This window comes from Eschrichtius robustus, chromosome 5 (genome assembly GCF_028021215.1).
Source record: "Eschrichtius robustus isolate mEscRob2 chromosome 5, mEscRob2.pri, whole genome shotgun sequence".
In the NCBI taxonomy this organism is placed as follows: domain Eukaryota; kingdom Metazoa; phylum Chordata; class Mammalia; order Artiodactyla; family Eschrichtiidae; genus Eschrichtius; species Eschrichtius robustus.
The window spans coordinates 18,589,643-18,601,967 of NC_090828.1; the positions used below are offsets into that span (position 1 = coordinate 18,589,643).

The 12,325-nt window shown below is 59.8% G+C and overlaps 2 protein-coding genes across 3 annotated transcripts; one reads left to right on the plus strand and one right to left on the minus strand.

Moving 5' to 3' along the window:
• Positions 1–218: 218 nt before the first annotated feature.
• TMEM198 (transmembrane protein 198) lies at positions 219–7,000 on the minus strand. Of its 2 annotated transcripts, XM_068544363.1 has the most exons (6): positions 6,159–7,000; positions 5,821–6,040; positions 5,303–5,507; positions 2,511–3,086; positions 1,255–1,457; positions 219–899 (listed from the first exon to the last, which is right to left on the minus strand). In XM_068544363.1, the coding sequence occupies exons 3-6, from the start codon at positions 5,466–5,468 to the stop codon at positions 762–764; spliced, it is 1,083 nt and encodes a 360-aa protein (XP_068400464.1). In that variant the 5' UTR covers positions 5,469–5,507; positions 5,821–6,040; positions 6,159–7,000; the 3' UTR covers positions 219–761. The 2 variants fall into 2 exon arrangements, with proteins under 2 accessions (XP_068400464.1, XP_068400463.1); XM_068544362.1 differs by having other exon boundaries at positions 5,821–7,000.
• Positions 6,417–11,294, plus strand: CHPF (chondroitin polymerizing factor). Its single transcript, XM_068544361.1, has 4 exons — positions 6,417–6,945; positions 7,993–8,566; positions 9,076–9,255; positions 9,588–11,294. The coding sequence occupies exons 1-4, from the start codon at positions 6,632–6,634 to the stop codon at positions 10,845–10,847; spliced, it is 2,328 nt and encodes a 775-aa protein (XP_068400462.1). The 5' UTR covers positions 6,417–6,631; the 3' UTR covers positions 10,848–11,294.
• Positions 11,295–12,325: the final 1,031 nt, after the last annotated feature.

Here is a 12,325-nt window from a genome sequence, read left to right on the forward strand (position 1 = left end):
ACCACTCCTGGCAGAAGCCTCACAGTTTGGCACGTTTATAAAAGATGTCAAACAGGGTGGGGTGGGGGGGAGACAGAAGCATGAGGTGTCCAGGGTGGCATGACCGACACCAGACATGCACCGTGCATTTAAGCCCCTCCCCCAGCCCCCTTCCCTAACCCAGCCCAGAGCAGCACCCGCCCACCCCCATTCCCTGCCACTGCCCTCAGGCTGGTGGCTTACAGAGGACAGGGGACCAGGGTGAGGGCTGCTGCAGTCTGCCCCATGGACAAGGACAAGAAGTCTTAGGTGAGTCCGGCTGAGAGGTGGAGGCGATAGGGGAGGAAGGTAGACCTCCTCCGCTTAGACATGCAGGAGAGTAGCCCATGGGACCCCAGCAGTGGGAGAGGAAGCAGGGCCACCCTCGGAGAAGCCCTACCAATCAGAAATCTAAGGCAGGGGTCCCAGTGTCCTCTCCAAGCCCACCCCTCCACGCACGCACACACAGGCGACACACTCACAACCCTGAGCACACCCCAGCGGGGCTCACACTCGCGTCCCTCAGGAGCCCCTCGGGAGCTTGGGCGGAGGCTCTCCCCTCAGGCCAGGCCGAGCCTGAGATAGGTCCTTCCTTCTGGCGGCCAGGCCATCCCTCTCCAGGGTGGGGAGAGAGACAGCCAAAGGCCACAGGGCCAGGTGGGCTGAGTCATGGCCCAACGGGCCTCCCCAAGCTGGCAGAGCTGGTGACCGATGAGTGTAGGCAGGCAGGAGCAGAGAGACTGCTATACCCGCATGGGGGGCCCAGAGCAGGCCGTCAGCGGTCCCCGGGACCCGTACTCATAGTCTGCATCTGTGGGCGAGGCCATGAAGGAGCTCAGCGAGCTCCCTGTCTGCCGGTCCCGGAAGCTCTGGATGTAGCTCTGTGGGAGAGTAAACACAGGTGTGAGAGTGCCACTGCAGAGCCCTGCCCTGAAAGCCACCCAGGCAGACATCCTCAGCCTGCACTGTCACAAGCCTGAGACGCATCATGATCTGCTGTCAGCCTAGGACCTCACCACAGACCAGAGTCCACAGCACTGAGACGCTACCCCGCACTATACCTCATTAAAACTCGCTCTCAGGACACCTCTCCCCCACCCATCAGGCTCCCAGTACAGGGGTTACGATGGGTGGACAAGCGCTAGGCCTTCTAGACAGTGACCAGCCCCTGGGGAAGGCCCAGTCCTGCTTGGACAGAGTCTACAACACTCCCTTCTCCCCACTCGGGGTGCTCACCGGGGAGAGGATGTCTCCGTTGAAGCGTTTGATGGGCACTGGCCTGCGCCGATAAGCAGGGTCAGGGGGCCCAGGCCTTGGAGGAGCCCGGGGGCCTCTAGGGGGAGGCCTTGGGGGTCTCTTCTTGCGCCGCTTCTCCTTGCGCTCTTCCTGCTGCCGAATCCTCATCAGCTGCACACGACGGCGCTGCCGGCTGATGACCACTGTGAAGGGGTGGGCAGAGCAGGGTCTCAGAGGCCCACGTGCCTCATCTCGCCCAAGCCTCCCCATCCCTTCTAACCTGAGGGCTCCAGGCTCCCAGATTCCCCTCATCCGAAACCTCTCCTCCTTTACTTTCCTGGTGTCCCACCTCCCAGATGGGACTTCGCACAGTTCTTTTCTTCCAAAGGTCTTTATGGAAGCTTCCTAGACTCTAGGTGCCTGCTTCCCAGCTGCTACCCCTCTCCCAGTCTGGAGCCATAGGTGACTCACCTAGACCAGCCATCATCATCTCTCGACTGGACAACTAAGCTGCCTCCTCACTGGTTCCCCTTCTATGCCTGCCTTCCCTGATGCTTTCTACACTCAGCAGCCAGAATGAGCATCCCAAATGCTAAATTAGACTATATCCTCCCTCCTTTAAACCTCCAGTGGCATCTCACCACCCATCTAATGAAATCCAGAGTCCTCATCATGGCCCACGGTGCCCACACAATCGGCATCCCTCACCCACCACTCCCGCCCGACTTCCTCAACAGGCCAAGCTCATTCCCTTCGCCCTTGCTATTCCCTCTTCTCGAGCTCTTTGCATGGCTGGCCCCTTATCCTTCAGGTCTCTGCTTAAATGTCACTTCTTCCAAGTGACCTTCCTTGGCCACCCTGTCTGTATTTCACATCACTCTGCACGTCTCTTTCATATCACTCCACACAATGGGAATTATCTTGTTAATTTGCGTGTCTAGTGTCTGTCTCCCCCACCCTGAATGCAACCCCATCAGGGCAGGGGCCCTTTCTGTTTTGTCTCTGTTGCATCCCCAGTGCCTGGAATGGGCTGGCACAGAGCCGCTGCTCCATCTGTTGTTGTGGCAGGAATGGTGGCACTGAAGTGCCCATCCGGGCACTGAAGCTCCCAGACCCGGAGCCGGTCAGCTCTCTAACTCAGCTGAGGCCTTCCGCTGCTGGTGTGTACAGCTCCTTCCCCCATCCACCGTCGCTCAGACCCACCCCCCCTCAAGCACCCATTTCTCTCACGGCCACCCTGGCCTGTGCCTCCTCACCTTCCGTGTGGGAGTCCCGCTCGGCGGTCACCCGCCACTGCACCAGAACGCCCATCAGGCTGAGCAGGGGCCAAAGTGCCAGCAGGGCCCAGCTCCGCCAGCAGAGGGGGGGCACGGGGGCAGCCCGCAGACGCTCCACCGCGTAGCGCCCCAGCAGCAGCAGCTCAGCAAAGTAGTCGGCAGCCGTGGCGATGAGCGCGGCACCCGTCACGGCGGTGGCCAGGGTGGTGAGCGGGCGGGGCCAGCGCAGCGTGAGCAGGGCGCAGAGCAGGCCGCCCCCCAGCAGCAGCCCCAGGGGGCCCCAAACAGAGCCTGGCTGGTAGTAGGGCGCGGAGCCCAGTAGGGCGGCAGCGGCGAGCAGTAGGCCGAGCAGCAGCCCTACCAGGAAGAGGCCCACGCTGCGCACCAGCATGGCCACCAGCCCGCAGAGCAGCCCGATGCCCAGCGCGATGCCTGCGCTCGCCCCAGCACTCAGCTGCGTCTCCAGCACCCGCTCTCGGTAGCACAGCAGGAAGATGACCACCGAGCCAAACAGCAACCCCGTGAGGAAGAGTACTGCCTTGAAGCAGCGGTAACCTGGAAGGGAACAGCGGCTAGTGAGAGCCCAAAACGAGGTCACTGGGCTGGAGGTAGGAGGTCAGAGGGGTCAAGGACAAGGAATCCCAGGGGAACCAGAGGCAGGCCACTAAGATCAGAGAATTGGGGGTCATTGGGGTCCTGAGGGTGGCAGTGAAGGGACCACTGGGGTCAAGGACGATCAGAGAAACAGGTCATCGGGAGTCACTGGGAAAACAGAGCGGCAGTCATTGAGATGAGTGCTGGATTTCTGAGATAGCGATGGATCATTGGAGTCAAGGGCGACTCAGTAATAGGGTCACTGGGGTCTTTGGGATCATAGAGGTCAGAGAGAGAGGCCCCTGGGGTCACAAGTGGATCAGCAGTAGAGTCACTGGGCTCTTTCGAGAGGGATTGTTCAGGGTGATGAGGCATTTGGAAGTCAGAAAGAACTCAAGAGGTGAGGTCACACGGGTTCAGAAAGATGAGGTCTTTTCAGGTCAGGGGAACTGACGGATGTGGAATCATTGAGAGTATGAAATGGTTTCTGAGCGAGGGTAATACTGAAGCCAGAGAAATGGAATCATTGAAATCATGGTGGCGGCAAACAGATGATGGGGTCATAGGGATTCCCCTATGTTAGGAGTAATAGAGGGAGTCAGAGGGATGGAAGGTAATGAGATAGCTGGGGGGTAGTTAGGGGTCACTGGGGCTTACAAGGAGCATAGGGGGTCAGAGAGGATTATCGGGGGAAATAGTGGCTGTGGTGTTTCAGAAAAATGGAGGTTATAGGGCCATTAGGCCCATTAAGGGTACCTGGAAGTGTGAGGGACTTGTAGATCCTGAAAAGCTGAGAAGATGGAAGTCAGAGATGGGGGTCAAAGGGTCAGGGAGAGCCAAAGAGAAAGGTCATAAAGAGGAGAGTCCGTTCTAAGAATGGGGGGAAGCATTGGAGTCCAGGAGGTTCTGGGGTCAGAAAGAGGAGTAGGGCATGCACAAGGGCTCAAAGAGTCCAAGAGCCCGAGAGTGGGAGCCTCCAAGAAGGGTAGGGTGTCAGGGAAGCCCAGGAGAGGGAATGGCAGGCTGCACTGAGCAACTGTAGAGGGAGTGGGTAGGAATAGTGGAGGGGGCGAGGTCACAGAGACTCCTTGGAGACCCAGAATGTGTCCTGAACCCTTAGAGGGGCTCTTTCCCCTGCCCACTCTGCAGTTGTTTGGTCCAGAGTCTGGGGGTGGAAGTGGAGGGACCATCTGGCTCCCATCCCTGCCTACTATCCAGCCATTCAAGGGGGAGATGTAAAGGCTGCCGAGCACAAGTCCTGCCCCACTTCTGCTCAACCTGGAACTCAGACCTCCAAGCCTCCTTTTCACTTCACCCAGCCACCTATAATGCTCTGCCTGGAGGCGTTCCTTGGATGCCCAGCCCATAAAGCTCTCCTTTACCTGAAGTTCGGTACCTCTTGCTGTAGAGTCACTGGGCACTTACTCCACTAGACCATCTGGCACCTTGGTGCAAATTAGAAATAGTTTGCCTTCCTCTAGGCAAAGCAGCCTTGTGCCAAGGTCTAGAGTTTGGCAAGTAGAGCATGGGCTGGATTTCAGCCCCCACTTGCCTTTCCAACTGAACTCCCTTGTGCATCCTGGACAACTATCCACAGCAGCCCCAATTACTGGAGGCTGACTTGTACACACATCTCCATGTGTGTGACTCTAATATGTATCATTTAGCTTCCTGTAATATGTATCACAGATGTGAATGTTCCAGAAGTCTCTTCTTCATCAGACAATATGCCCTGTGGTAAGGGACCACGTTAACTCACCCTCCTAAATGTTTTCAATGCCTACCTAGCACAGTGACCTAAACACATCTTCACCACAATAGCTATTATTTATCGAGTACTTACTAATTCTCACAGCGCCCCCGCCCCCCGTGTGAGACAAATATCTTTGTTCCCACTGTTCAGATGAGAAAACTGAGGCTTAGAAAGGTTAATGTGCCCAAGGCATCATAATTAGTAAAGTGCAGAACCAGGTTCAAATTCAAGCATGCCTAATTCAAAACCCTGTGTTCTCTAGGATCTAGAGTCTAAATTATCTACAAACGTGTGGGATGAAAAAAAGAGAAACGAAAGCTAGTTCATGGTAGTGGTAAAGTTCTAAAGAAGGTTTGGGGTGCCTCAGGAAAATAACTTGAGGAAACAGTGGGGGGCCCGAGTGAGGAATGAGATGGGGTCTCACCGAAGAAGCAGTAGACGACTCCAAACAGACAGCACATGATGCAGACGAGGGCTGGCAGTGCCTGGTACCTGCGCTCCAGGGGCTGTTCGCAGGGTGCACCCCAGAAGGCATCATCTGGCTCGGGGGGCAGCAGCTGGAACCGAAGTGTCGCCGCAGTGCCCGGCATAGTGCTGGGAACAGTAGGGAGTCACCCTCCCACGTCAGCCTGACAGAGAGGAAGTTGGGGTCAAGGAGGAGTCCTGGGTCTCCACCAGGATGAGGGTGAGAATAGGAGTGGAGAACTAGGGAAGGACACAGTGGACAAAGGAGTGGTGCCCACATCACACAGCTCTGGAAGCATCCCTGAAGTAAGGGACAAAAGACAAAGGAGGGGAAAAGTGCCTGGCTAGAGGGAGCTGGGATGAAGAAGTTAAAAGGGGGACTGGGTTGGGGGGAGATGAGGGCAGTGTGCTGCCGGTGAGGAGGCAGCCAGGAGACCGGTCTGTGGGCGGCTATATCTGGGATTGTCCAAGATCTACCTGGGCTGGAGGCGACCTGAGCTTCTGAGCGAAGGAGGCTCTCCGGCCGGGGTTGCCGGGCGCCAGAGGCTCCAGCTGACTGGTGTCCGGTAAAAGTCCGCGGTGAGGGGAAGGGGGCTGTTGGGCCGGAGGGACCGGTCCCTGCGCGGCGGCGACGCCGCTCCGCCTCCAACACCAGCTGGCACTCCAGTCCCGCGACGTCCGGGCACTTAGGCTGGGCCTGGGGAAGGGAAAGGAGCAGGAGTAGGGGCTCGGGCTGCCCCAGAGCCGCGGCCCCATGCCCTGAGCCCGCCCGCGGCCTTTGGTGCTGATGGACAGCTCCGGCCTCTGCTCCTTACGTCACTCAGGGCGCACCATCCAGGCAGGGGCGGGCTGCTTCTGACGTCACACAGGACGCACCAACCACGCCGGAGGGAGGTAGGGGACTCCGCCCCCGACGTCTGCCTCTCCCGCACTGAGGAGGGGGCACTTCCGGGGGTCCTTCCCCTTTAACCTCCCCCTTCTCCTCCCTCTCCGGTAGCCGGAGCCCGAGACCCCACCCCGGGGGCGGGGCCCTCCCAGTGACACGTCGGACAGCGGCGGCCTCCGCTGAGGCTCCCGCGCCCAGCGCCGGGACCCTGCGCGGTACCGAGCGGCAGCTGGAGGGCGATCGGAACGCGGCGCAGGGGATTCGGCTCGGCGGGGAGGGAGGGGGGCCCGCCCGCTTGGCTCGGGCCCTCCGGATCCGCCCCCTCCCCGGTCCCGCCCCCTCGAAGCCTCCTCTTGCTGCTCTGGGGCTGCTCCAGGGCCGGGGGCCCGCGGTCCGGGCGCCATGCGGGCATCGCTGCTGTTGTCGGTGCTGCGGCCCGCAGGGCCCGTGGCCGTGGGCATCTCCTTGGGCTTCACTCTGAGCCTGCTCAGCGTCACCTGGGTGGAGGAGCCTTGTGGCCCAGGGCCGCCCCAACCCGGAGATTCTGAGCTGCCGCCGCGCGGCAACACCAACGCGGCGCGCCGGCCCAACTCGGTGCAGCCCGGAGCGGAGCGCGAGAGGCCCGGGGCCGGTGCAGGCGCCGGGGACAACTGGGAGCCGCGTGTCTTACCCTACCACCCCGCACAGCCTGGCCAGGCCGCCAAAAAGGCCGTCAGGTAGGGATCAGACTCGCCAGTCCCACCCCCTGGGAACCGGCTGGGACGGACGCGCAGTGGAGGCCGCCAGGGGCTGGGTCAGGCCCCGGAAGGAAGGGTCTGACCGGCCAGGAAGTCTTTGGGCCCCGATAATTTCCGACGGCCCTGCTTCCCATGGAGGTTTGGAGCCCATCTGAGGCCTCTCTGGGCCCCATCCAGGCCTGGGCAGAACTTGCCCGCCTCTGCCCTAAACCTGCTTGACCCCATGGACCCCCCAGAGGTCCTCATAGCTCCCTGGCTCGGTGTTAGGTTTAGAGAAATGACTAGTATATAGAGTGGGTGCATAGAGAGAGGGAAAGAGAAAAGAGAGAACTAGGATTACCTGTATCTCTTGTTCCTGGGTGGGCACCTGGGGGAGGGGGGGATGGAGGTTTGTGGGAAAAGGGTGATGTACCCATTCCATTAATGCCTCTCTGCCTATGAGTTGAAATAATTTCTCCGAAGTAACACCGAGTTCAAATTCCAGTTCTGCAACTTACCTTCTGTGTTACGGAAGGTAAGTTTCTGGAACCCCTGACCCCCCCCCCCAACACATTCACTACATCTCTATGCCGTTTATTCTGTTACATCATTTACGTGATGTATTTGTGGTATAATGGCATATTATTTAGAAATAAGTGTATACATGATGTGTGGAGCACCTATGTGCCAAGCATTTGGCTAAGTGCTTTAAAGAGATACAATCAGCCCCATTTTACAGATGAGGCTACCCAAGGCTCGGATGGGTTTAATAACTTGCTCAAGGACTCAACCACTAAGGAATGAAACAGGGAATCAGACCCCAAATATATCTCTCATATCTGCATGGATAATGCCATCTCCCAAAAGCACTATGGTAAGGCCAGTATTTCCCTTAAATACTCGTGATCCCTGGGGGAGAGTTGTTATTCTATCATAAATGAAACAGGCCCAAAGAGGACATGACCTGCCGGAGCCTGTGTATGCTGCCCTCTACCTGCCCTGTTGTCTTTTTAGTAACCTTGTGCCATCTTCTTCCCCCACCCCCAGGACCCGCTACATCAGCACAGAGCTGGGCATCAGGCAGAGGCTGCTCGTGGCGGTGCTGACCTCACAGGCCACGTTGCCCACACTGGGTGTGGCTGTGAACCGCACGCTGGGGCACCGGCTAGAGCGTGTGGTGTTCCTGACAGGCTCGCGGGGCCGCCGGGCACCACCGGGGATGGCCGTGGTGACGCTAGGCGAGGAGCGGCCCATCGGGCACCTGCACCTGGCACTGCGCCACCTGCTGGAGCAGCACGGCAACGACTTTGACTGGTTCTTCCTAGTGCCCGATGCCACCTACACCGAGGCGCACGGACTGGCTCGCCTAGCTGGCCACCTCAGCCTGGCAGCCGCTGCCCACCTCTATCTGGGCCGGCCCCAGGACTTCATCAGTGGAGAGCCCGCCCCAGGCCGCTACTGCCACGGTGGCTTTGGGGTGCTGCTGTCACGCACACTGCTGCAGCAGCTGCGCCCCCACCTGGAAGCCTGCCGCAACGACATCGTCAGTGCGCACCCGGATGAGTGGCTGGGCCGCTGCATCCTCGATGCCACAGGGGTGGGCTGCACTGGCGGCCACGAGGTAGGAAGATAAGCCACCCCACTGGTGCCTCCTGTCTGGGCGTGTGCACTTTCCCCTGAGAGGCAGAGGGGGTGGTTGGAGATATGGGCCTGGGTTTCCATGCAGTTCTGTCATCTTCTATCCCTGTGACCTTGGGTAAATTACTGAATCTCCTGAGCCTCGGTATCCTCATCCATACCAATGGAAATAATTTTTTCTCAGGGCTGTTATAAGGATTAGAAAAAATAAGGGAGCCTTGCACATACTAGGTGTTTGGTGTTGGCCATTATTATTTTATTTGAGCCCCTGGACAGCTCTGAGATAGGATGCATGCCCGTTTCACAGATGAGCTAGCAGAGGCTTGCTCAAGGTCACACAAGCTCACAACTGGTCAAGATAGACTGAAGCCCACAGAATTCTGACCCCAAGTCCACAGCAGGTCATAGGATGGAGGGATGAGACACAAACTATGGGGTGGGGGTGGGGGGCGACTCTCCCCTCATGTTTCCCACTTCCCTTCCTCTCCCCAGGGAGTCCACTATAGCTACCTGGAGCTGAGCCCTGGGGAGCCCGTGCAGGAGGGGGACCCTCGTTTCCGCAGTGCCCTGACAGCTCACCCTGTCCGTGACCCTGTGCACATGTACCAGCTGCACAAGGCTTTTGCCCGAGCTGAACTGGAACGCACATACCAGGAGATCCAGGAGTTACAGGTATGGTCTGGGCTGGAGGTGGGGGGGTGAGGGCATCCTGAGAGGTCTCAGAGATCCCAGGGAAATACAAAATTAGCACAAGAATCACAGAACAAACCTGCTTCCCAGTCCCTGTCTGCTTCTCCCTTTTCTCTGGAGCCTCTCCAGAGACCCCCATTTAAGTCTTAGGCTGCCTCCATCTGGGGAAAGAATAAGTGGGGGCCCTGGGTGGGCAGAGGTTGGCAAGGGACTGGGAACCTGTCCTGAGTGGCACCTTCTGCCTGCCCAGCCCCCCAGCTGTGTGCTGGCCCCTGTGGTCTATGCCTCGCTCATGGCCTGTTCCTCCAACCCAGTGGGAGATCCAGAACACCAGCCGTCTGGCAGCGGATGGGGAGCGGGCAGCCACCTGGCCCGTGGGCATTCCAGCGCCGTCCCGCCCGGCCTCCCGCTTTGAGGTGCTGCGCTGGGACTATTTCACAGAGCAGCATGCTTTCTCCTGCGCTGATGGCTCGCCCCGCTGCCCACTGCGTGGGGCTGACCAGGCTGATGTGGCCGATGTTCTGGGGGCAGCCCTGGAGGAGCTCAACCGCCGGTACCACCCGGCCCTGCGGCTCCAGAAGCAGCAGCTGGTTAATGGCTACCGACGCTTCGATCCTGCCCGGGGTATGGAGTACACGCTGGACTTGCAGCTGGAGGCATTGACCCCCCAGGGTGGCCGCCGGCCCCTCACCCGCCGAGTGCAGCTGCTACGGCCACTGAGTCGCGTGGAGATCTTGCCCGTGCCCTATGTCACCGAGGCCTCGCGTCTCACCGTGTTACTGCCACTGGCTGCAGCCGAGTGTGACCTGGCCCCTGGCTTCCTGGAGGCCTTCGCCGTGGCTGCACTGGAGCCTGGCGATTCTGCGGCCACCCTGACCCTGCTGCTACTGTATGAGCCACGACAGGCCCAGCGGGCGGCCCACGCCGATGTCTTTGCACCTGTCAAGGCCCGTGTGGCAGAGCTGGAGCGGCGTTTCCCCGGTGCCCGGGTGCCCTGGCTCAGCGTGCAGACAGCCACACCCTCACCGCTGCGCCTCATGGATCTGCTCTCCAAGAAGCACCCACTGGACACGCTGTTCCTGCTGGCCGGGCCAGACACGGTGCTCACCCCGGACTTCCTGAACCGCTGCCGCATGCATGCCATCTCTGGCTGGCAAGCCTTCTTTCCCATGCACTTCCAGGCCTTCCACCCGGCCGTCGCCCCACCCCAGGGCCCGGGACCCCCTGAATTAGGCCGAGACACAGGCCGCTTTGATCGCCAGGCGGCCAGCGAGGCCTGCTTCTACAACTCCGACTACGTGGCGGCCCGAGCGCGGCTGGCGGCGGCCTCGGAGCAGGAGGAGGAGCTGCTGGAGAGCCTGGATGTGTATGAGCTGTTCCTGCGCTTCTCCAGCCTGCACGTGCTGCGGGCGGTGGAGCCCGCGCTGCTGCAGCGCTATCGGGCCCAGACGTGTAGCGCGCGGCTTAGCGAGGACCTGTACCACCGCTGCCGCCAGAGTGCGCTCGAGAGCCTCGGCTCCCGCACCCAGCTGGCCATGCTGCTCTTCGAGCAGGAGCAGGGCAACAGCACCTGACCCCGCCCTGCGCCCCTGAACCCTGGCAAGGCGGTGCCCCGCCCCGCTCTTCCCCAGCCACCCGGAGCCACCTGCCAGCCTCGCAGGACAGGGCTGGCCGCAGCCTCAGACCCCAGGGCAGCCCGCTGGCCCCCTCTCTCTGGCTTGGGGGACCCTTGGGCTTAGAGCAAGCCTGGAAGAGGTACCCTTGGAGCCACCCCTTTCTGCCCCAAACCCGGTCTCCCTGCCCTCTTGACGCTGCTGATTCAGGCTGTGGCCTCCGAGTATTTATGCAGTGCAATCTGCCTGACGCCAGCCCCACCTCCTAGGGTCCCCTGGGGGGCTGGGCTGTAGATGAGTTGTTGGAGAAGGGGGGGGAGCTGAGAGAGGAGGGGCGGTGTCGCCCAACCTCTCTCCTCTGCAGTCCTGATGAAGCTCCCTGCCTTTAATAAACTGGCTGAGTGTGGACTAGTGGTTCTTTTTTTTTTTTTTTTAAAGTATTTATTTATTTGGCTGCGCCGGGTCTTAGTTGCAGCACATGGTATCTTCATTATGGCATGCGGAACTTTAGTCGCGGCGTGCGGCCTCTTTTAGTTGTGGCATGTGGGATCTAGTTCCCTGAACAGGCATCGAATCCGGGCCCCCTGCATTGGGAGCACAGAGTGTTAACCACTGGACCACCAGGAAGTCCCGGCTAGTGATTCCTGAGTTTTTGAAAGGCAGGCATGGGGACAGGGAGGGCTTTGAGGATGGAGGCTCCTTGTCCTGGCTGGGGCCTGTGTTTCCTTTTCCCAGGGACCGAGTCATGCATATGCCCAGCCCTGCCCCAGCTCCCAGCTTAGTCACATATACACACAGAGAATTCTTTATGCCTCTTTATTCCCAACTTTGTCAGCACTTTATAAAACCAGACTGGAGGCAGAGAGGCCTGAGGAGGCCCCCTTCCCCACCCCCAAGCTCAGCCAAGTTCTGAAAGATCTGCCTCTCCCTGCGGAGGGGACTCTGGGAGTGGGGTTGGGGCAGAGGGAACTGGGAGCTGGGCCAGGCCTGCTGGACCACACACTCCCCCTGCCAAAAGGGAAGCTGGGCCTGGAGAGGGGCAGGAAGCAGGACCAGCCCCACAGTCCTGAGTCCTGGGGGCCTGCCCTCTCCTGCTGACACTCTAGGGCTGGGACCCCGGCTGTCTCTAAATTACCGACCCTCATAGCCCCACCCACCTGCTACATCTGTATCCCCACCCCCACCCTGTCCTCCCTAAATATATACAAATGTACAGAGAGTTCCACCCCCTCTGGGGTGGGCCCCTTTTTCCACCTCCCTTTCTCCTCCCCTCCACTCTCCTCCACTGGGGCCCATGGCCTGGTCCCCAGCCCTCCCTGGGCACCAGCCTGGGGGTGGAGGGTGTGGACAAGAGGGACCCTTGTGCAAAGCAGCTGGCACTAGGGTGGGTGAGAGCAGGGACAGAGTCCCCACCCTCCCAGTGAGCACCGCCCTCTTCC

Bases quoted from the DNA above. Each gene is read 5' to 3' on its own strand.
- TMEM198 (XM_068544363.1), bottom strand. From the start codon at position 5,468: ATGCCGGGCACTGCGGCGACACTTCGGTTCCAGCTGCTGCCCCCCGAG. The intron at 3,087-5,302 runs GTGAGACCCCAT...GTTCCCTTCCAG, and splicing joins AGTCGTCTACTGCTTCTTCG to GTTACCGCTGCTTCAAGGCA. The intron at 1,458-2,510 runs GTGAGGAGGCAC...ACCCCTTCACAG, and splicing joins GCGGGACTCCCACACGGAAG to TGGTCATCAGCCGGCAGCGC.
- CHPF (XM_068544361.1), top strand. From the start codon at position 6,632: ATGCGGGCATCGCTGCTGTTGTCGGTGCTGCGGCCCGCAGGGCCCGTG. The intron at 6,946-7,992 runs GTAGGGATCAGA...CCCCACCCCCAG, and splicing joins GCCGCCAAAAAGGCCGTCAG to GACCCGCTACATCAGCACAG. The intron at 9,256-9,587 runs GTATGGTCTGGG...CCTCCAACCCAG, and splicing joins AGGAGATCCAGGAGTTACAG to TGGGAGATCCAGAACACCAG.